Raw genomic sequence first — 22204 nt, 5'->3', positions numbered from 1 at the left:
TTGATGATACTCTCATAGCAAGAGTACTTCTACATTAGGCACAATGTTGGCACTCAATGATGTCAACATTTTAATCCCTTGAATGTGTAAATATATTTCCGTGGCAAGAAGCAGTATGCACACATAATTAAGGACTTCAAAATGGAGAGATACTCCTAGATTACTTAGGTGGTCCCAAGGTAATTACAAAGGTCCTTAAGAGAGGAGAACAGAAGAGTGTCAGAGGACAAATGGTTGGAGAGAAATAATAGAGCTTGCTTCAAAGATGGGACAAAGGGGGCAGGCATTTTGTGCACCACCTTAAGTTGCCGCTTGGGACACCTGCATCCCATAGCAGAGTTCCTGATTAAAGTCCCAGCTACTCCACTTCTGATACAGGTTCCTGCTAATGCAAATTCTGGAGGATAGCGGGCAATGAGTCAAGTACATGAGTCCCTGCCACCCAATAAGAGACCCAGATAAGTTCCAGGCTCTTGGCTTTACGAGGCTCAGTCAGGCTACTGCAGGCATTTGTGGAATAAACCAGTGGGTGGAAGACCTCTCTGACTTAGAAATACAATGAAAACTTAATTGTTTATTTAAAAGATGAAGCAAGTAGGAATGGAAAAATAGGGATTACAGTACACAATAACCTATAATGGCTAGAAAAGGCAAAGAAACACACACACAAAGGAATTAGTAACAATTGATTTAGTGCTACTTTAACTTCTTTCGCTTAACCAACACACTCAGCTAAACATTTAATGATTAAGTATCTTCCTACTCCAAGGATAAAAGTCTTTACATTATATCTCAATGCCTCATCAAATATTATTACTTTTTATAACTTCAGCAAATACTTCTCCTCTAGTATTATTTGCTCCTCCAGTTTCATACTTGTATTTGCCTATAAACATATATACAAATACCATTATATTCAATGCAACTAAAATCAGAATGTTTCCCAAACCAGCTCTAATTACTCAAAAGCTAAAAGAATGCTATCTTTATTCTACTACCCTGTAACTGAAACCCAGGATATGTTCCAAAATTTAAAAATCAAGTATTTCACATGGCATCACTGTGTTTAAGAAATCACATTAGGGGCTGGCACTGTAAGAGATTAGGTTAAGCCTCTGCCTATGGAGCTGGCATCCCATAGGGTGTGTCCTGGCGGCTCCTCTTCTGATCCAGCTCTCTACTAACAGAAAGCAGTGGAAGATGGTCTAATTACTCGGGCCGCTGCATCCACACAAGAGACCCAGAAGAAGCTCCTGGCTCTGGTCGTTGCATACATTTGGGGAGTGAACCAGTGGATATAAGACCTTTATCTCTTTTATTTTTTTTTAAATATTTATTTCTTTGAAAGTCAGGGTTACACAGAAAGAGAAGAGGCAGAGAGACAGATCTTCCATCCGCTAATTCGCTCCCCAGATGGCCACAATGGCCGGAGCTGCGACTATCTGAAGCCAGGAGCCAGGAGCTTCTTCCAGATTTCCCATGTGGGTGCAGGGGCCCAAAGACTTGGGCCATCTTCTACTACTTTCCCAGGCCGAAGCTAAGAGCTATATTGGAAGTGGAGCAGCCAGGACTTGAACTGGCGCTCATATGAGATGCACTGCAGGCAGAGGCTTTACCAATTACGCCACAGACCCAGCCCCATAAGACCTCTATCTCTGTCTGTCTCTCTCTCTGTAACTCTGTCTCTCAAATGAAAAAGGGAGGGAAGGAAAGAAGGAGGGAAAGAAGGAGGGAGGGAGGGAGGGAGGAAAGATGGAAGAAATCACATTAGGGACCAACACTGTTGGCATAGCAGGTAAAGATACCACCTGTGACGCTGGAATCACATACAGCTTTCAGCTCAAGTCCCAGCCACTCTACTTCAGGTTCCAGCTTCCTGCTGATACACCTGGGAAAGCAGTGGAATATGGCCCACATGCTTGGGTGCCTACACCTGCGTGGGAGACCAGAAAGAAGCTCCTGGCTCCTGGACTCAGCCTGGCTATGGCCCAGCCCCAGCTTTTGCAGCCACCTGGGGAGTGAACCAACAGATGGAAGACCTCTCTCCTTTACGCTTTCAAAGAAATAAAATAAATTTTTACAAAAAAAAAAAAAAGAAAGAAAGAAAGAAAAGAAAAGAAATCACATTAGGCATTGTTAAAGAACAGTGAAACATGAAAAACAGGGATCACCTTTGGGATATAACATAGCCTGGCAGTATGATACATACATAAAGACAACTAATAATTGTGAAATGAAAGCATAAAGAAAAAAAAAGGGTAAAAGGTATCCAAAACTAGAGACACAGTCTGAGTCTTACAAATCTAATGAAATCTAGCTTCATTAGAAAAGCAAAGCTAGGTAAGTGCTAGATTTGGATTGAAATGGAAGATAAGAATAAAATGAAGACTGGAGAGAACTGTTATTTGACAGAAGAGAAACAAGCAAACACATTGAAAACTAGAATAAAATCCCAAAGGTAGCTTAGAGGTAACGTGTAAAATATAACTTAAAATATACATTCAAAAAGTTGCCTTTTCCTTTTGCTATATCCAAAAGTACTCCAAGCAAAATCTCATCATTTCAGTTATGTGAAACCTTTACTCTGACATTTTGGTTTTTTTCTTTTAAGATTTAACTGAGGGGCTGGTGCTATGGCACAGTAGGTTAATACTCGGCCTGCAGTGCTGGCACCCTATATGGGTGCTGGTTCCAATCCTAGCTGTTCCCCTTCCAATCCAGCTCTCTGCTATGGCCTTGGAAAACAGTAAAAGATGGTACAACCACTTGGGCCCCTGGACCTACATGGAAGACCTGGCTACTGGCATCAAAACAGCCCAGCTCTGGCCCTAGTGACCATTTGGCGAGTAAACCAGCAAATGGGAGACCTTTCTCTCTGTCTCTCCCTCTCACTGTATGTAACTCTACCTCTCAAACAAATAAATACTTCTTTTAAAAAATTTATTTTAAAGGCAGAATTACACAGTGGGGTCAGGGGGAGATCTTCCATTTACTGGGTCACTCCTTAAATGGCTGTAATAGCTGAAGCTGGGCCAAACTAAAGTCCCAGCTGCCCTTCTTCCGATCCAGCTCTCTGCTATGGCCTGGGAGAGCAGTGGAAGATGGCCCAAGTCCTTGGACACTTTCACCCATGTGGGAGACCAGGAGGAAGCTCCTGTTTCTTGGCTTTGGATCGGCACAGTACTGGCCGTTGCGGCCATCTGGGGAGTGAACCAACGGAAGGAAGACCTCTCTCTCTGCCTCTCCCTCTGTCTGTAACTCTTATCTCTTAAAAAAAAAAAAAAAAAAGAGCAAACTCGGGCATCAATCTATCTGTGCTCAAATTCAGCTCTATTTAACAATCTATATTTGTTTGTACAAGACATTCCATTTCTATGTCATATTTTTTACACCTATGAAATGAAAATAATATTATCCACTTCACAAGTTTGTGATTTAGGATTACATGAGTTAATACATATACAGCACTTAGAACAGTGTCTACCAATACAGGAACTACTACATTCACTGTAGTTATTGTTTGTGATGGTGGTCATCACGGGTATCACAATGATCATCATTCTACAACTGTTCTCCCTTATTTCAATCGATAACTAAGTAACAAAGAAAATGTTTTTATTTATTAGGTATATAAGCACCAACAATAAAAACATGTGTTAGCCTTATAAAGATGAGTAAGTCTAACAGAGAAAATTTATTTCTTTAAAGGGAAAAACAAATATATAAAACATGAATATATGCTTTAAACAGACTATCACTCATCACAGTGGTGTCCAAATTCTGTAACGACACAGCATTCTGCTTGAATAATCTCCAAGTGTGGCTATAATCATATCACTATTAGACACAAACATCTCCTCATATAGGAAATGCTATAAATCACCCAAATTCATATTTTCATGCCTATTCTGGGTCTCCTATCCCAACTTTACACAAAACAGTCTGAACTGTCTAGCTTCTGAACTGTAAAAACACTGTTCATGTTATTCAGAATGTACTTCCTATCTCAAGAAAAATCACTGACAAGATTCAAGATCTTTCTCAAATACCACATTAACTACTAGCAATTCTGACTGCCTTATGGAAAATGTATGTCAGATTTCCATAAGCACTTCATTTTCCTCTTCTTGGCCTCTTCTCCCTCAGATGTACTTACATATTTGTTTAATCCATTTACCCTAACCTAAGCTACCAGTTCTCAATTTAATAAACAACACCTAACTTTATTACACCTATTTTTTAAAATTACCTATAGCTGTATGTGATAGGAAAGGCTAAAACAATAGGTCTAAGAAGAATTTAGTCAGTAGAAGCATCAACTGAGTCATTTTATCACATAATCATTTAAGGTGACTATCCTCTGAGTAAATTCCACCAAGAATTCATCAATTAAGAATGAACTATTATATTCATAATTTTTCATCACAGAAGCTTTGAGGGTGTTAACTGAAAGATTTAGTAAAAAGTCTTTGCTATAAAATCTAACATCTAACAGTTGATCCAAAATTAGTAGTCTTCATTTACTTTCCATATTTAAGAATAATGCACTTAATGAAATAGATGGTTAAAGGAAATTAAAATTGGAATAAAATACTTCATAATTAACCATAAATTATCTCTAGAATTTATTAAAATATCTTTAAATATGAACAATGAGGACCTCCTTTTCAACAGCCATACTGTCAAGCACGTTAGCTATTTATCATGTGTGATTAACTTTTAACTTAATGAAAAATTCACTACTTGGGTTTATACTAGACACATTTCAAGTGTTCAATAGGCACATATGGCTAATGGCTTCTATACTGCACAACACATAAAACATAAGGGCAAAAACATTTTATTCAGTAGCACTGTCTACAACTTCATACTTTTACAATATGCATTTGAATATACTACTCTCACCCTTTCCTCTCATCTATCAGACAATAAACAGTACACAAAATCTGACAATAGGGACCTAGGCTGTGGGGTAGTGGGCTAAAGCCTCTGCCTTTGGTGCCAGCATCCCATATGGGCACCGATTTTAGTCGTGGCTGCTCCTTTTCTGATCCTGCTCTCTGCTACGGCCTAGGAAAGCAGTAGAAGATTGTCCAAGTGCTTGGACCCCTGCACCCGCATGGGAGACCCAGAAGAAGCTCCTAGCTCGACTTCAGACCAGCCTAGCTCCAACTCTTGTGGCCTATGGGGAGTGAACAAATGGATGGAAGACCTTTGCCTCTGTCTCACCCTCTCTTTAACTCTACCTCTCAAATAAATAAATAAAATCTTAAAAAAAAAATTGACAATAATCACATTCCCAAGTAGACAAAGAAAAGGCCAAAAGCCAAATAACTTATCGTAATAAAGGTACAAACCACTACAGAAAAAATAAGTGTTGCCAAGAATGTGGAGCAACTGGAACAATTCTGAACAAAAAGACAAGTATTGTATGATTCCACTAATATGAGGTATAAGAGTAGCCAAATCATAGAGACAAAAAGTAGAGAGTAGTTTCAAAGAGTTTTAGGAAAAGAAAAATGGGGAGTTAACTCTTTAATGAAGATACAGTTTCAGTTTTGCAAGGCGAAATGAATAACAGAGATGGAAGGATGGACAGTGGTGAATATACTGAATGCCACTGAAGTGTATGCTTAAAATGGTTAAGATAGCAAATTTCATGAATTTTATTACAGTAAAAAAGGTAAAGGGAAAAAACACGCTAGACAGAAAACCTTAGGGCCCATGTCATTATTATCAAAAGAGAAATGAATCAAACAAACTTCACGGAAGAGGTTGGAGAGCTAGCTTAACTTTCTTTTATTTTATTGTCTCTATACGATATGCTTTTTCTTCATTCATCTCTTCAGTAACCATAAATAAACATCTAAGTTAGGCTTGTTTCTGCCAGAGTCCTTTTTTAAAAAATTTTATTTATGTATTTTTATTTGAAAGGCAGAGAAAGAGAGAGACAGAGATCTTTAATCTGCTGGTTTACTCCCCAAATACTCACAAGAGCCCAGACTGAGCCAGGATAAAGCCAGGAGGCTGGAACTCATTCTGTTTCCCACATATATGGCAGGGACCCAGTACATAAGACGTCTCTGCTGCTTCCAGGGTCTGTCTGCATTAGCAGAGAACTGGAATTAGAAGCAGAGCTGGTCTCTGCTATGGCCCGGGAAACAGTGGAAGATGGCCTAAGTCCTTGGGCCCCTGCACCCATGTGGTAGACCTGGAAGAAGCTCCTGGCTCCTGGCTTCAGATTGGCGCAGCTTCAGCCATTGCGGCCATCTGGGGAGTGAACCAGCAGATGGAAGTCCTCTCTCTCTGTCTCTACCTCTCTCTCTGTAACTCTTTCAAATAAATAAAATAAATCTTAAAAACAAACAAACAAAGGGTAGAGCTGGGACATGAACTTGGGCACTCCAATAAAAAATGTAGGCATCCCAAGCAGCATTGTAATTGTTATGCCAAATGCCCACCCTTGATCCAGTGTTTGAATTTCAGGATCTTTGCCTGAGTCACTTATAAATATAGTAGTACTGGGGGCCAGTGCCATGGTTCACTTGGTTAATCCTCTGCCTGTGGCGCCGGCATCCCATATGGGCGCCAGGTTCTAGTCCCGGTTGTTCTTCTTCCAGTCCAGCTCTCTGCTGTGGCCCAGGAGGGCAGTGGAGGATGGCCCGAGTGCTTGGGCCCCTGCACCCACATGAGGGAAGCATCTAGCTCCTGGCTTCGGATCAGCGCAGCGGCCATTTGGGGGTGAACCAATGGAAGGAAGACCTTTCTCTCTGTCTCTCTCTCTTATATTTATAATATATAGTATATTAGTACTATATATATATATATATATATATATATATATATATAGTACTAATGTGATGTTTCTATCCATGCATCCGTATTTATCTCTTGGCAGGCACAGTTTTCAAGAGCTCCATCTATGTATCCACACTTCCACTTATTGACCAATTTATCAATTATCAACTAAACAAGAGTGTTTAAGTCACTGTGATGTGTAATTAGTGCCTATCATTCATTTTCATATTCACATTGTTGCAAATCTGGCCAATGGGAGCCTGTTGACTCCTAGGTTCTTTGGAAATTTTTCCAAGTTCGTAAGAATCTCTTAAATTTCAGGTGAAACAAAATATTCTAGATTTCCTGCTATATTATATATATTCTCTTTTCCTGCTATCCTTTGGAAGTTGTAAATTGTCCAACGAACATTGGTTTCTTTTAGTAGGGGGTGGCATTCAGAAATTATTCCTAAATGGAATGGATTCCTATCCTAGAATGGGTTACTGGACAGCTCCTTTGAGGGGTCCTATCAATCCTTACATGAGCCACTTTCATTTAATCAGGTCTTAGACAAGAGTAGAACTCCATTTTTCAGATTTTTCTCAAATTGGCCCTTAGTGCTTACCAGTGGATATTAGTTTTGGGGGTTTTCTGATTGGTCCTTCTCTCACAAATTTTAAGAGGTCCTGAATCTCTTTCTTTCTCATCTGCTTGTATCTAGAGTTCACAGCTAAACTTTGAGACATCTGGTTTTGTTGTGTTATTCCATGATCTTTGGTTTTGTTATCTAGTGGCTTTGTTTTTACACGAGGAATCAGAGATACTGAGAAACTACATTATTGCCACCATGTTTTCTTACTATTTTAAATGTGGTTTTACTCATCTATTATATTTTTATTGTTGTGTACATAAAGAATTCTGATTATATATGTTCATTTTATATCAACCTTTTATTGTTTGAGGTTATTACTGAATGAGTTCATAACTGATTCACTTGAAAGTTTAAAGGAAGAATATAAACTTAAATAATAGTTTGAGTCTGAAGTACAGTTTTAAAAGTTTTCACTGACTCTTTTACTTATTTATTTCCATTATATTTGAAAGGCAAGAGAGAAAGAAAGACAGAGATCTTTCATTTGCTGGTTCACTCCCAAACATCTGTAACAACCAGGGCTGGGCCAGGGTCAAGGTAGGAGCCTGGAATCCAATCCAGGCCTCCCATATGAGTGGCAGGGATCCAAATGTTTAATCCATCAAGCGTTGCATCATAAGGTGCACATCAGCAAAGAGATAGATCAGAAGTGAAGAAGCCAGGACTTGAACCAGGCACTCTGATATGGCACACAGGAATCTAAAGTCGTGTCATCACTGCTACAGTAAATGTCCACCCCTACAAACAAAATGTTAGTAACTGTTATAAAAGCAACTGATGATCCCCCATGAACCAGTGGTTGGCCTAGCAGTTAGGAAGTTTACTTGAGAAGCCTGAATCCACACATATCAAAGTGTGTGGATTTAACTCCTGGCTTTGTTTCTGCTAATGCATATCCCAGGAGGCAGGAGATGGTTGTTCAAGTGCCTGGGTTCCTGTCACCAACATGTAGTTCCAAGCTCCTGGTTTTGGCCTGGTCCAGACCTGGATGTTGCATTTGAGAAGAGAACCAGGAGTCAGCAATTTTTTTCTCTCCCTCTACATTTCAAATAAAATGAAAATAAATAAAATGTTTTAAAAATAGTATCATGTACCCTTTGACATGATGCACTAAGATCAGAATATCACCTATGTTGTATTTTTAACAGCTAAGCTTAACATGAAATAAATCAGAGAAATCTCAGTTCAATGACATCCTGCAAAACAACTGGTCTGGTCTTTTTAAAAAATGTCAATGTCAGAAAAGGTAAAATAGCCTGAGGACTTTAAAGTAGACATAAACAATAGCTGCAACATTTGATATTGTTTGAATCCTGATAAATAACTTTTAAAACCAGTTATAAATTACAACATTGTTGGGACAATTGAGGATTACATGAATATGCACCATATATTAGACAGTAATATCATATTCATATTAAATTTCTTAAGATAATTATGGCTTTTTTTTTTATTTAGTTGAGAGGTGGAGTTATAGACAATGAGAGAAAGAGACAGAAAGATCCTTTATCCATTGGTTCACTCCAAAATGGCTGCAAAAGCCAGAGCTGTGCCAATCCAAAGCCAGGAGCCAGGTGCTTCCTCCTGGTCTCCTACGTGGGTGCAGGGGCCCAAGGACTTGGGCCATCTTCTACTGCTGTCCCAGGCCACAACAGAGAGCTGGATTGGAAGAGGAGCAGCCGGGACTAGAAAGGGTGCCGTGGCTTACTTGGTTAATCCTCCACCTGCAGTGCCGGCATCCCACATGGGCACCAAGTTCTAGTCCCTGTTGTTCCTCTTCCAGTCCAGCTCTCTGCTGTGGTCTGTGAAGGCAGTGGAGGATGGCCCAAGTGCTTGGGTCCCTGCATCCGCATGGGAGATAAGGAAGAAACACCTGGCTCCTGGCTTCAGATCGGCATAGTGCTGGCCATAGCGGCCATCTGGGGGGTGAACCAACAGAAGGAAGACCTTTCTCTCTGTCTCTCTCACTGTCTAACTCTGTCAAATAAATAAATAAATACTTTATCATCATAGATAACTGAATAAGTACTGAATTTATTAATATAAAACAACTGATTATTATGCTAATCTCCACAATACTATAATTAGATAGCTGGAATACCTAACTGAATTTAGACATGTGAGTGTTTATATTATGACCAATCTCAATCTTACAAAAAAGTTGTGAGGCCGGCGCCGCGGCTCACTATGCTAATCCTCCGCCTTGCCACGCCAGCACACTGGGTTCTAGTCCCGGTCGGGGCGCCGGATTCTTTCCTGGTTGCCCCTCTTCCAGGCCAGCTCTCTGCTGTGGCCAGGGAGTGCAGCAGAGGATGGCCCAAGTACTTGGGCCCTGCACCCCATGGGAGACCAGGAGAAGTACCTGGCTCCTGCCATCAGATCAGCGCAGTGTGCCGGCCGCAGCGCGCCAGCTGCGGTGGCCACTGGGGGGTGAACCAACGGCAAAAGAAAGACCTTTCTCTCTGTCTCTCTCTCTCTCTCTCTCTCACTGTCCACTCTGCCTGTCCAAAAAAAAAAAAAAAAAAAAAAGTTGTGAAAGATACCTCTATTTAATACAGAATTTAAATCTTCAGCCAATTAAAAGTGTCATAAAATTTCATTTCAACCCACCATTTAATTCATATATTAATGTTTGCCTTCAATATCTGAACATAAGTAAAATTTCAAAAAGGTAAGTTACATCATCTTGTAATTATTACTTTTTATTTTCTTTTAATAAGGTATCAACCCTTCTAAAATTTGAGCTCTTAAAAATTTCTTCTCCCATTTGCATTTTCAATAACGCTAGGCCTAATGGTTAAGATATTAGTTAAGAAGCCTATGTCCCATATCAGAGTATCTGTGTTCAAAATCTGGCTCTGGATCTGGCTCTGAGCTCTTGACTCAAGCTTCCTCCCAATGAAGAACCAAGGAGGTAGCAGGGATGGCTCAAGTAGTTTGGTCCAGGCCATCCATGTAGGAGACCTGGTTTGATTTCCCAGCTCCTCAGCCCTAGCCACTGTGGACACCTTAGGAGTGAATCAGTGGAAGGGGAGCTCTCTCCACCTGTTTTTGTCTCTCAAATAAAAAATTAATAAAGTTTTTTCTCCGAAATACTAGTCAGTGTAAATAAGAACTTACTGGAATAGAGCAGTGATAATTTTTTATTAACTTTTTTTTAGAATATGTGGAAATGGCATTATTAGTAATAACATCAAAAAAAGAAAAAATGAATTTCTAATATATCCAGTTTAACTTTCAAAATATAACCTCCAAGTAAAAGTTAGAAACACATATGAGAAAGATGTATAGACTTTGGAGTCAGGAAAAGTTGCCAATCCTGGCTCTGTCATTTACACTCTTTGTGTCCAGTGTTTATCTGTCTTGTATTTTTCTGTAGGTGATCTACTCCATATCATCTTGATAAGATCTTCAACTTTAGTATCCCTACACCCCTGTACCAAAAGAGAAGTTGAACTGGTTGTATAATTACGATCCAATAGACAATGTTCACAGTCCCTAAACATCTTAAATTCCAATGGTTTTCACTTAGATGCTCCTTCAGTATGCCTATGACTACAACTTTGTTGTCAAAGATTATGAAATGCCTAAGATCATATGGCCCTCACAAGCTAGTATCACAATTCATCGATACTAAAAAGTAGACACAGACTCCTCCGTTGGATACAAAAGATTTTATTACTCACCATTAACAGCAGTAGCCAGAATGTTGGCATTTGCACTGGCTCCCCAATCCCCAACACTGTCAGGGTGACCTGAGGAGGGCCAAAAGACACTTAAATACAAAATGGGCTGCATTAACAGCAAAGGAACCTTGAACTCAAGGAACCCAACTCTGCACAACAAGCATGCCTAATTATTACAGGAGGTATCATCTCTGTGTCTTCCATGTCTGTGAGCAAATATGCCCTTTGCTCTGACTGATATCTCTTCCATTTTCCTAGGCTATATGCTATACAAACAACGTTGAAAACATAATCTAGAACAAAGGCATTCAGGACCTCTACTTAGAAGATATGGGTAAGTACAAAACAGCCATGGGAAACTATCTCCCTGTCTGGATTTTCTCAAAGCCTGAAATCTTCCCAGTGAAATACTAAATCCCAACAATCTATTTTTTTCTGTAATCTTGCAGTTGAGTCATAATCTTACTGTACTTGTTTTTAAGACCTCACCAAGTTCTTTAGGCTTTCACTCCAATTTCTACCCTGGATCTATATGTACTTTCTCCATACTTCACTACACCTATTATTCAAGTGCAATCTCACTATTTATACACTTTTGAACAACTTATTTGCCTCCCTATCCTTATAACCAATTTGTCTACCCATACCTACTTCTCTCCTCCATTATCTAGGTGACAGTTCTTTATCTAAATGCTTTAAAAACATTATTTTTTTATTTGTTAGGCAATGACACAGAGATACACAGAGCGCCCATTTGCTGATTTACTCCCTAAATGCCCAAAACAGCTGGGACCAGAGATAAGGGCCAATATCACAGTCCAGATCTCCCACTTAGGTGGCAGAAACCAAAAGACATGAGTTATCCAATTGAGCTGCCTTCCAAGGTCTGGAATCAGGGGAGCCAGAGCTGGGACTCAAACCAGGCACTCTACTGTGGAATACAAAGATTATAACGCTAGGCTAAACGCACGTTCTCAGTCTACATGCTTCTTTTTTTCTTACTATGCCAAAATAAAGGAAGACACAGTATTCTATTCTTCATATATCAAATTTTGTAGAGTTAAGTACTCTCATTATCTACCGGCCTCATATCCACCTTATTTATTTACCAATATTAAATGCCTTCTTTCTCTATCACTAAACTCAAACTCCTTCTCCTAAATAACACTATTAGCATTAAATTCAAAGGATATATACCCATCTATTACTTCCACTGTAGACTCTTTTCCCTTCCCCATTGTTGAGGAAGTAAGAAGGAATCTTTTACTTAGAAAATGCCAACTAATAGATGTAGAAAGAATGATAGAAATTCACCTTTCGTTAACCACTATTTTAGGTTAGATTCATCAACAGTTGCCAAGACCTGTGTAGGAAAATTGAGAAGAAGAGGGGAGGGGAGAAGATGGGAGGGGGAGTCGAGGCTGACCTATACAACCAATAAAACTTCACAAAAAAAGACAGCATGCCATAAAAGTGGTTAAAATGCCAAATGCTACATATATTTTACCACAAAATAAAAATATTCATAAAAAAGCACTTAATCAAAAAATTGATACCATGTAGCTTTCTAAAAATATTGCGGATTTTGCCTTGCTGTCTCTGAAGTCATTTCCTTTGGAAAAAGTTAGGTGCCATGTCATATGACACTCAAGCAACACTAGGAATAGAAAGGCTTATACAATAAGAAACTCACCAACCACCAACTAACCACATGAGTATGTCACCTTGGAGATGCTTTAGTAGAGCTGAGCCAACATTTTGAACACAACCTGGTAAGAAACTTCTGAGCTAGAAATACTCATTAAAACCAAATTACTGACTTATAGAAACTATGAGACAATAAGTTGTCTATCAAAGTTTTAAGCCACTGAAGCTTAGAATAATTTGTTATGCTATAATAATAAACTTTTTCAGATAACTGCTGGCAATTTGTTACCAGGAATGGATTGATCCTACAACAAAACCTAAAAATGCAGGAATTGGTTGGAATCAGACATTGGGGAGAAGCTGACAGGACTTGTAGATGATTAATTTAAGCTTTATGAGCACTGCAGAAATGGTTATTAGAAACTTTATGGCCTTTAATAAGGATGCTATTGAGGACTTAAAAGGAAGTGAGAAAAAAATACAATTAAGCAATAGAGTGACTGTAAGTTTTAAAAGATCACTACCTTTGATCACCTGAAAAAATATACTTAATGCACTGTATAATTTTTCCAAAGAGATTCCAGATAAGTTGATGAAGATGTGGTACAAATTCTTCCTATTCTTTAGAATCATAAGTAGGAGTAGAGACAATGCTGTGGGATAGACAGGGAGTCAGTCAGCAAAGAAGCTGGGGGATTCCTCACAGTTTCTATCCCACAGACTTGTATCCTGAACTCCACTCCCTTGCATGCCAATGCAGCACATCCACTTTCCCATAATACACTCAAGTCTCCTTCATCATGAAGAAGGTGCCCTTACAAGCACATATATGCTATGAAAAACGTTTCCAAAGGACATCAAGAGCATTGAACCCAGCCCAAAATCTACTTTTTGTATATTCAATTAAGGTTCCACTCCTTTCAAAATTAACAGTAAAGGGAACGACCGAACTGGAGGGCATTTCTCTCCCCTCATGGGCATTTCTCACCTCATGATATAGATTCTCCTTCATAGCATACAACTGAACATGTACTCTCTAAATAAATAAATAATTCCTGCTCCTCCTACTTTTGCACTTTAAATTTGTCTCAGTTATGAATTCTTACCTCAGGTGGAGGTAAGAACCCGGAATAAAACAGCTAGTGGACCTTCATTCCACAAGAAAAGACTACTACCAAAAAACAACCAAAAATTCCAAGTCATAAGATTGGTGTCGAATAGCGGGTAAAGCCACCGCCTATGATGCTGGCATCCCATATGGCATCCCACCCAGTTGCTCCACTTCCAATCCAGCTCCTTGTTAAAGTGCAGGGGCCCAAGGATGTGGACCATCCTCCACTGCTTTCCCAGGCCATAGCATAGAGCTGGATTAGAAGTGGAACAGCCAAGACTGGAACCGGAGCCCACATGGGATGCTAGCACTGCAGGCAGTGGCTTTACCCGCTACGCCACAGCACCGGCCCCAAATAAATGTATCTTTTAAAAGGGGTGGGGGGTGTTCCATTCCTCTTTTAATAAATGAGTAAATAACTAAACAAATAAAATTCCAAGTCTCCCTAGACAGCAAGCAATCCTGAAACTAAAGAGCTCCCAGGGTGGGCATTGTGGCACAGCAGCTTAAGCGGCTACTTGGGATACCTGTATGCCACACTGGAGTGCTTGGCTTGAGTCTCACTTACAGGGGGGCCGGCGCTGTGGCGCAGCAAGTTAACCCCCTGGCCTGAAGCACCGGCATCCTATATGGGCACCAGTTCGAGACCCGGTTGCTCCACTTCCGATCCAGCTCTCTGCTGTGGCCTGGGAAAGCAGTAGAGGTGGGCACCTGCACCCATGTGGAAGACCCAGAAGAAGCTCCTGGCGCCTGGCTTCAGATCAGTGCAGCTCTGGCTGTTGCTGCCAAATGGGGAGTGAACCATCGGATGGAAAACTTCTCTCTCTCTGCCTTTCCTGTCTCTCTCTCTCTCTCTCTGCCTTTCCTCTCTCTTTTCCTCTCTCTGTGTAATTCTGACTTTCAAATAAATAAATCTTTAAAAAAAAAAGTCTCACTTACTGGGGCCGGGGCTGTGGCACAGAGGGTTAACACCCTAGCCTGAAGCGCCAGCATACCATATGGATGCCGGTTCAAGTCCCAGCTGCTCCACTTCCCATCCAGCTCTCTGCTATAGCCTGGGAAAGCAGTAGAAGATGGCCCAAGTCCTTGGGCCCCTGCACCCGCGTGGGAGATCAGGAAGAAGCTCCTGGCTTTGGATCAGCGCAGCTCCGGCTGTTGTGGCCAATTGCAGAGTGAATCAATGGATGGAGGACCTCTCTCTCGGTGCCTCTCCTCTCTGTGTGACTCTGACTTTCAAATGAATAAATAAATCTTAAAAAAAAAAAAAAAAGTCTCACTCCACTTCTGATCCAGTTTCTTGCTAATGTGTCTCTGGAGGCAGCAGTGATGTCCCCAAGTACTTGGGTTCCTGCCATCCATAAAGAAAATCCAGACAGAGTTCCTGGCTCCTGCCCTCAGCAAGGCCCATCTGTAGCTGTTGTAGGCACTTGGGAAGTAAACCTGCAGATGGAAGTTCACTCTATCTCCCTCTCTCTCTCACTGACTCACTGTCACTCTTTCAAAAAAAAAAATAAATAACAGAATGGTTCCCTAAGAGGAAAAAAACAAAAGACCATGTCAGAAGACCATGAAGATTGACTTTTATTTATCTGACAGGCAGAGTGACAGGGGGAGGGAGAGAGAAAGATATTAATCAATCTTCTATCTACCAGTTCACTCCCCAAATGACAGCAACAGCTGGGACTGAGCCAGGCTAAAGCCAGCAGCCGATAACTCTATCTAGGTCTCACATGTGGATGCCAAGAAACCAACTATTTATGCCATTTACTGCTATTTTGGAAGCAAATTAGAATTGGAATTGGAACAGTCAGAACTTGAACTAGCTCTCCAATATGGGATGGCAGCATTGCGAGCAACACTTTAATCCATTATGCCATAATGCCAGCCCTTATATTAAGATTTAAACAAGCTTATGGGTATAAAATTCATTAGTAAGACTTCAAAAAGACACAAGGTGCTGCCTCAGAGAACCTAAAGCAGTAAGGTTTTCAGAGAAGTCAACATCGTAGAAGACAAAGAATGAAAAAGAATCAAGATGGAAATACTAAATAGAACAACAACTAGATATAATCAGATCTTAAATTAGACCCTAAACCACAAAAAAAAGTTTCCCCATTTTCTATGGAAAAAAAAGGAATGAATAAAATTTAATATGATCAGGTTAGATAATAGACTATAATAGTATTATTTATGTTGATGGCTGTAATGTAATTGTGCAGAAAATTTCCCTTTTCATTAAAACTACACACTAAAATACCTCAGCTAAAGGGGGACTATATATTTGCATTTTATCCTCTAGTGGTGCTGAAAGAAACAGCAAGACGGGGAATAGAAGGACATGATTAAATTAATATAATAAAGTTCCCATTTTAGGGCTAAGAATGAGTAGCACAGAGGAATTATTTGTAATATATTTGTAGTACTGAAAAATTAAAAATTAAAAATATTTAATACTTCTGATTAATGCTTACTGTCCAACAAGGAAGTCTAAAACTGGAAATAATGGCAGGCATTGTGGAGTAGTAAGGTAAATCACAGATTGGGATGCCTGCATTCCAAACTAGAGTGCCATCAGGGAAACGCAAATCAAAACCACAATGAGGTTTCACCTCATCCCAGTTAGAATGGCTTAAATACAGAAATCAACTAACAACAGATGTTGGTGAGGATGTGGGGAAAAGGCACACTAATCCACTGTTGGTGGGAATGCAAACTGGTAAAGCCATTATGGCAGACAGTTTGGAGATTCCTCAGAAACCTGAATATCGTCCTAATACATGACCCAGCCACTCCACTCCTTGGAATTTACCCAAATGAAATTAAATTGGCAAATAAAAGAGCTGTCTGCACCTCAATGTTTATTGCAGCTCAATTCACAATAGCTAAGACATGGAATCAACCTAAACGCCCATCATCAGAAGACTGGATAAAGAAATTATGGGATATGAATTTATCTGGCAGGCAAAGTAGTAGTAGTAGTAGTAGTAGTAGTAGTAGTAGTAGTAATAATAATAATAATAATAATAAACATTTATTTGAAAGGCAGAGAGAGAGACAGAGAGAGAGAAGGGGGTGGGGGAAGTATCTTCCACCCACTGGTTCACTCCCTAAATGGCCGCTATGGCTGGGGCCAAAGAGGAGCCCTGTCAGATAAATAAAGGTCAATTTTCATGGTCTTCTGACAGTGGTTTCAGCTTCTTATCATTATTATTTATTATTATTATTTATTTATTTGAAAGGTAGGGAGACAGAGAAGGAGAGAGAGAGAGATATCAAGAGATTTTCAGTCTATTGGTTCACTTCCCAGGTGACTGCCACTGGCAATGCTGGGCCAGATAAAAGTCAGAAGCCTGGTACTCCACCTAGGTCTTCCATGTGAGTGGTAAGAGCCCAGGCATTTGAGCCATCATCTACTACATTTCCAGGTACAATAGCATGGAGCTAGAATGGAAGCTCAGAGATTGGGGCTCCCACATGGGTGCAGGGGCCCAAAATCTTGGGCCATCTTCTACTGCTTTCCCAGGCCATTGACAGAAAGCTAGATCAAAAGTGGCGCATCAGGGACTTGAACTGGCACCCATTATGGGATGCTGGCACTACCAGCAGAGGCTCTACCTTCTACACCGCAGCACCGGCCCCAGTAAATCTTTAAAAAAAAAAAAAAAAAAAAGAATAACACCCTTCTCTCTCTTGGTTCTTTACACATGTAGAAGCTAAGAGTTTGAACTTTAGTGGAAGACTCGAAAAGCAAAGTACACAAAAATAACAAAGGTGCTAGGTAGCTCAATGCTGTAACCTTAAAAAACAAAAAGTACAAGTAATGACAGTGTTCAACTAAGAGTTTCATTCCTTTGAGAGACATATAAGAAAGTGGTGGAGTTCTCTTCAAAAGAATGGGTAACCCTCAACAAAAGGAAAATCTGGTCAATCTCTCAGGATCACAAAACATACATCGAAAATCCTAATAGGGTTTATACTAGCAACAGGTCCTGTTATCTGTTGTTAGTTATTAATATAGACTAGACTTGGGTTGGGTATTTGGCATAGGGTTAACATGCCTGCTAAGTACAAGTCCTGGCTCCACCCCATTCCAACTTCCTTATAGTGCAGACCCTAGAAGACACTGGGCAATGGATCAAGTAGTTGAGTTCCAGCTAACACATGGGAGACCTGGTTTGAGTCTCCAACTCCTACTGATGGGCTTGGCCCAACCTCGGCCATTGTAGGCATATGGAAAGTAAACCAGCAGATGGGAGCCATCTGTCTGCCTGTCTCTGTCCCCCTTTTAAATAAATAATAATAAAAAAAGTAACAGGTTGCGAGCTAATTGGTGCAGTAGGATAATCTTCCACCTGTAGCACCCGCATCTCATATGGGCACCAGTTATAGTCCCAGTTGCTCCTCTTCTGATCAAGCTCTCTGCTATGGCCTGAAGTAGCAGAAGATGGCCCAGGCACTTGGGCCCCTGCAGCCGTGTGGGAGACCCAGACGAAGCCCCTGGCTCCTGGCTTTGGATCAGCCCAGCTCCGGCCATTGAGGCCATTTGGGGAGTGAACCAGCAGATGGAAGACTTTATTCTCTGTCCCTCCCTCTCACTGTCTGTTACTCTACCCCTCAAATAAATAAATAAAATATTTTAAAAATAATAACAGACTGGAATCAATGGCAAGTAACAGCAGAGTAGAAAGACCATCCCACTATAGTAGAAGACATATAGATTTTTGGCACACCACTGGGAAATATTTTCAAGACAATAAGTAATCAATGATTTCCAAATAATGACTTACAAATAGCTTTCAGAAATAAATCCTTTCTGAAGCTGGAAACCTCCCAGTACAGCACATGTTGCCATGTCTGACATTTTACTATATTTCCTAACACTTCCCACATCTCATTCCATGACAAGTGTTTCTGTAAACACAAGAACAACACATTTAAAAGTCAAAATAGCTCCATTTTCATCTAACTACCCACAGTCAACATAAGTTATTGATCTTGGATAAATTATTTAACTTGCAAAAAGACAAAGTCACAATCCTTCCCATCCACTGATTCACATAAACACCCATTATGGCTGGAGTTCAAGCTAGGAATGAAACACAGGCATCCCATATGGGTGACAGGAACCAGTTACTTGAACCATCACTGCTGCTTCCCACTGTCTGCATCAGCAGGAGGTGGAGTCAAGAGCCACAGCCAGGGCCTGAACCCTAGCACTCAAATATAGGATGCAAACACCTTTAACTGCTAGAGCAAATACCTACTGTAGCTTCACAATTCTTAGAGTGTGTGTAAAATTCTTAAATTTGGAGTATGAAAGAAGTGAGGTTGATGCTTTTTCAGTATAGTAGGTTAAGCCTCTGCATGAGTACCCATATCCCATATGGGTACCAATTCATGTATCAGCTGCTTCACTTCCAATCCAGCTAACCGCTGATGACCTGGGAAAGCAGTAGAAGATGGCCCAAGTGCTTGGGCCCTTGCACCCGAGAGAGAAACCCAAAAAAAGCTCATGGCTCTTGGCTTTGGATTGGCCTGGCTCCAGCCATTGCAGCCATCTGGGGAGTGAACCAACACAGATGGGAAGATTTCTTTCTCTGTCTCTCCCTCTCTGTAACTCTGCCTCTCAAATAAATAAATCATTTTTTAAAAAAACTTTCCAACAAGCAGGAAAGGAAATTTTTAGAATATACACAACTCTAAAGACAAAGGATGATCTGCTTATTAAAAATAACACTGAATCTGGTAATAATAATAGAATTAAAAAGGAGTGAATGCTCCAATATGAGCAGCAGTCCACACAGCAGACTCATAGAATAACAATCACTTTAAATCGCACTCTGACCTCAGAATCAGATGTTAAGGCATTCTGGTCTGGCTGCAAAGCCCAGGAGAGCATTTCAGGCATGGAAAGCCAAGACACTGTGGTAAAAAAATGTCCTACATGCAGGACTTCAGTGGGTGATAACCCAAAGGAAAGAAATGGTCATCAAAGAAGGTTTTCTCTGATGGGAGGAGAGAATTTCCATTTTGCTTATGGCCTTGTCTAAATACTGAAGAATTTGTGGATTAAAAAGGGTTTCGGGCTGGCGCCGTGGCTCACTTGGTTAATCCTCCACCTGCGGCACCGGAATCCCATATGGGTGCTGGGTTCTAGTCCCGGCTGCTCCTCTTCCAGTCCAGCTCTCTGCTGTGGCCCAGGAGAGCAGTGGAGGATGGCCCAAGTGCTTGGGCGCCAGCACCCGCGTGGGAGACCAGGAGGAAGCACCTGGCTCCTTGCTTCGGATCAGCGTAGCTCCGGCCCTAGCAGCCATTTTGGGGGTGAACCAACGGAAGGAAGACCTTTCTCTCCGTCTCTCCCTCTCACTGTCTGTAACTCTACCTGTCAAATAAATAAATAATCTAAACAAAAAAAAAAGAAAGAAAAAAAAAGGGGTTCCATAGCATTGGCAGCTGGGGAGGTTGCCCCTGCCTCCATGATGCTGCTGCTGGTTTAGAGAAGGTGAGTGCAGCAGTCACTGGGGACCTCGTCAGAGCCCACCTGCCTGACACATTGTGATGGAACTGACACCAAAGCCAAGATCCCCTTGATCAAGAACTCCATACATAAAGTCCTTTCCCAACCACTCAGAATGTGGCAGACCTACAAGCGCTGCTGTGGCGCAAGGGTTCATGGAAGCTAAGGACTGAAAACACAAGCCCGCTGTCCACATGTCGCCTGGCTCTGACCACTGTCCCATTTCTCTGCCAGGCTGGAGGGGCACCCCATGGGAGGCTTTAGTAATGACAGGCAGCTGTCACAAAAACCTACACATTGACTCCTTAATGAATTTGACAAACAGGAAGATGATATTCATTTAGTGACATTACATGTGACAGAATTAAATGACTGGGAATAAAATGAATCATTTATGGCATTGTTGTCAACATTATAACCGCAGAGATTCACCAAGCCTCCTTCTGAGACCAAGGTCCAGAGGAGGAGCTGCAAGCTGCATGTGTGTTGGCCAGGGGACCAATGATTAGCATTTATGATGCAAAGACAGAACAACTTCGAATAGGACCATATTCTTAGATGCCATTTCCACATGCGGATTTCTGGTTGTGGCAAGATGATAAGCAAATACTAAAGAACCTTTCCACTTCACCCTTGCCATAGCCCCCCAACTTTGAACATATTAGATCTACCTTCATGTTTTTTGAAAAATACCCATCTCCAACTAACACATTGTTTTCTGGAAATAAATCTCTACTTACGGAAAAAATGAAGATGGCTTATGGGAAAAGATCTCTTTTCCAGGAAAGTGAAAATAGGAATTACTAAGAAAGCAACTTGCTGGCAGGACAAAGACCAGTGGTGGGGGCTGGGGTTCTACAGCCGTTGAGTCCTAGGTCTCCTTCCTTACTTTCAAGATATCATCTTATTTTGGCAAAGGCTAAAGAGCTACAAAAGATGTATCATTCTTGTGTGCTTCATTAAGTTTTTCTAAAGGGGGGGGGCGTGAAATTGACTTCAAAATGCAACGACTTTGAGCAGCCCTTGTCTCCACCATTGCGGAACAGGGTTGGTTTTTTTTTTTTTTTTTTCTGTAAAAACTGTTGTTGAACCCTACTTAGTATAGAGTTGATCTGTGTATAAAGTTAATCGAAAATGGATCTTAGTGGAGAATGGGAGAGAGAGGATGAGGGGTGAGAGAGTAGGTTGGGCGGGCAAGTTATGGTGGGAAGAATCACTGTATTCCAAAAGTTGTTCTTGTGAAATGCATGAAGTTTGTGTTCCTTAAACAAAAGGTTTCTTTGGTGTGTTGGGGAGGGGGTGTCACACTGAAATACATTCCTAGTGATTTTGACTGCAGGTCAATGATCTTATTTTTTTCTTTGATAAACTATCATGTGGTTTTTATTAAAGATTTTTTTAAAATTTATTTGAAAGAGTTCCAGAGATAGAGAGCGTCCATCTGCTGGTTCACTCCCCAGATAGCTGCAACAGCTGAAGCTGGGCCAGGCCAAAGAGCTTTGTCCTGGTCTCCCACGTAGGCAGCAAGAACCCAAGTACTTGGGCCATGTTCCGCTGCTTTTACCAGGCCTTTAGCAGGGAGCTGGATAGCAAGCAGAGCATCAGCCCATCAGTCCAATTTTAAAAATCACTGTTACTTAAGGAAAATTCTTATGATTGTGATAATAGTAAATATATATATTTAATCTCAGCCTGAGTTCCTGGCATATAAAACTAATTAACTGAATTAACTTCTAAAACTTAGAATTAACTGAATGATGGGTGTTAGAGGAATAGGTAATATCCATAATATGTACCTTTCAACCATACTT

At 40.7% G+C, this 22204-nt stretch overlaps 1 protein-coding gene and 1 pseudogene across 50 annotated transcripts in view; one reads left to right on the top strand and one right to left on the bottom strand.

Moving 5' to 3' along the window:
• MLLT10 (MLLT10 histone lysine methyltransferase DOT1L cofactor) overlaps nucleotides 1-22204 on the bottom strand; it is a 217488-nt gene that overhangs the window by 92934 nt on the left and 102350 nt on the right. For 32 of the 50 annotated variants that reach the window (XM_070055479.1, XM_051820635.2, XM_051820633.2 and 29 more), the window contains one exon: nucleotides 11119-11187. The exons of the other annotated variants lie outside the window; for them this stretch is intronic. In XM_070055479.1, the coding sequence (XP_069911580.1) occupies nucleotides 11119-11187 (69 nt within the window). The remainder of the gene's footprint in view (nucleotides 1-11118; nucleotides 11188-22204) is intronic. 50 annotated transcript variants of the gene reach the window in all.
• Nucleotides 11281-21184, top strand: LOC100340514 (protein N-terminal asparagine amidohydrolase-like; annotated as a pseudogene).

Source organism: Oryctolagus cuniculus, chromosome 13 (genome assembly GCF_964237555.1).
Source record: "Oryctolagus cuniculus chromosome 13, mOryCun1.1, whole genome shotgun sequence".
Lineage (NCBI taxonomy): Eukaryota > Metazoa > Chordata > Mammalia > Lagomorpha > Leporidae > Oryctolagus > Oryctolagus cuniculus.
Note: the sequence above shows the minus strand (reverse complement) of the source record. Positions and strands in the feature narration are given on the sequence as shown.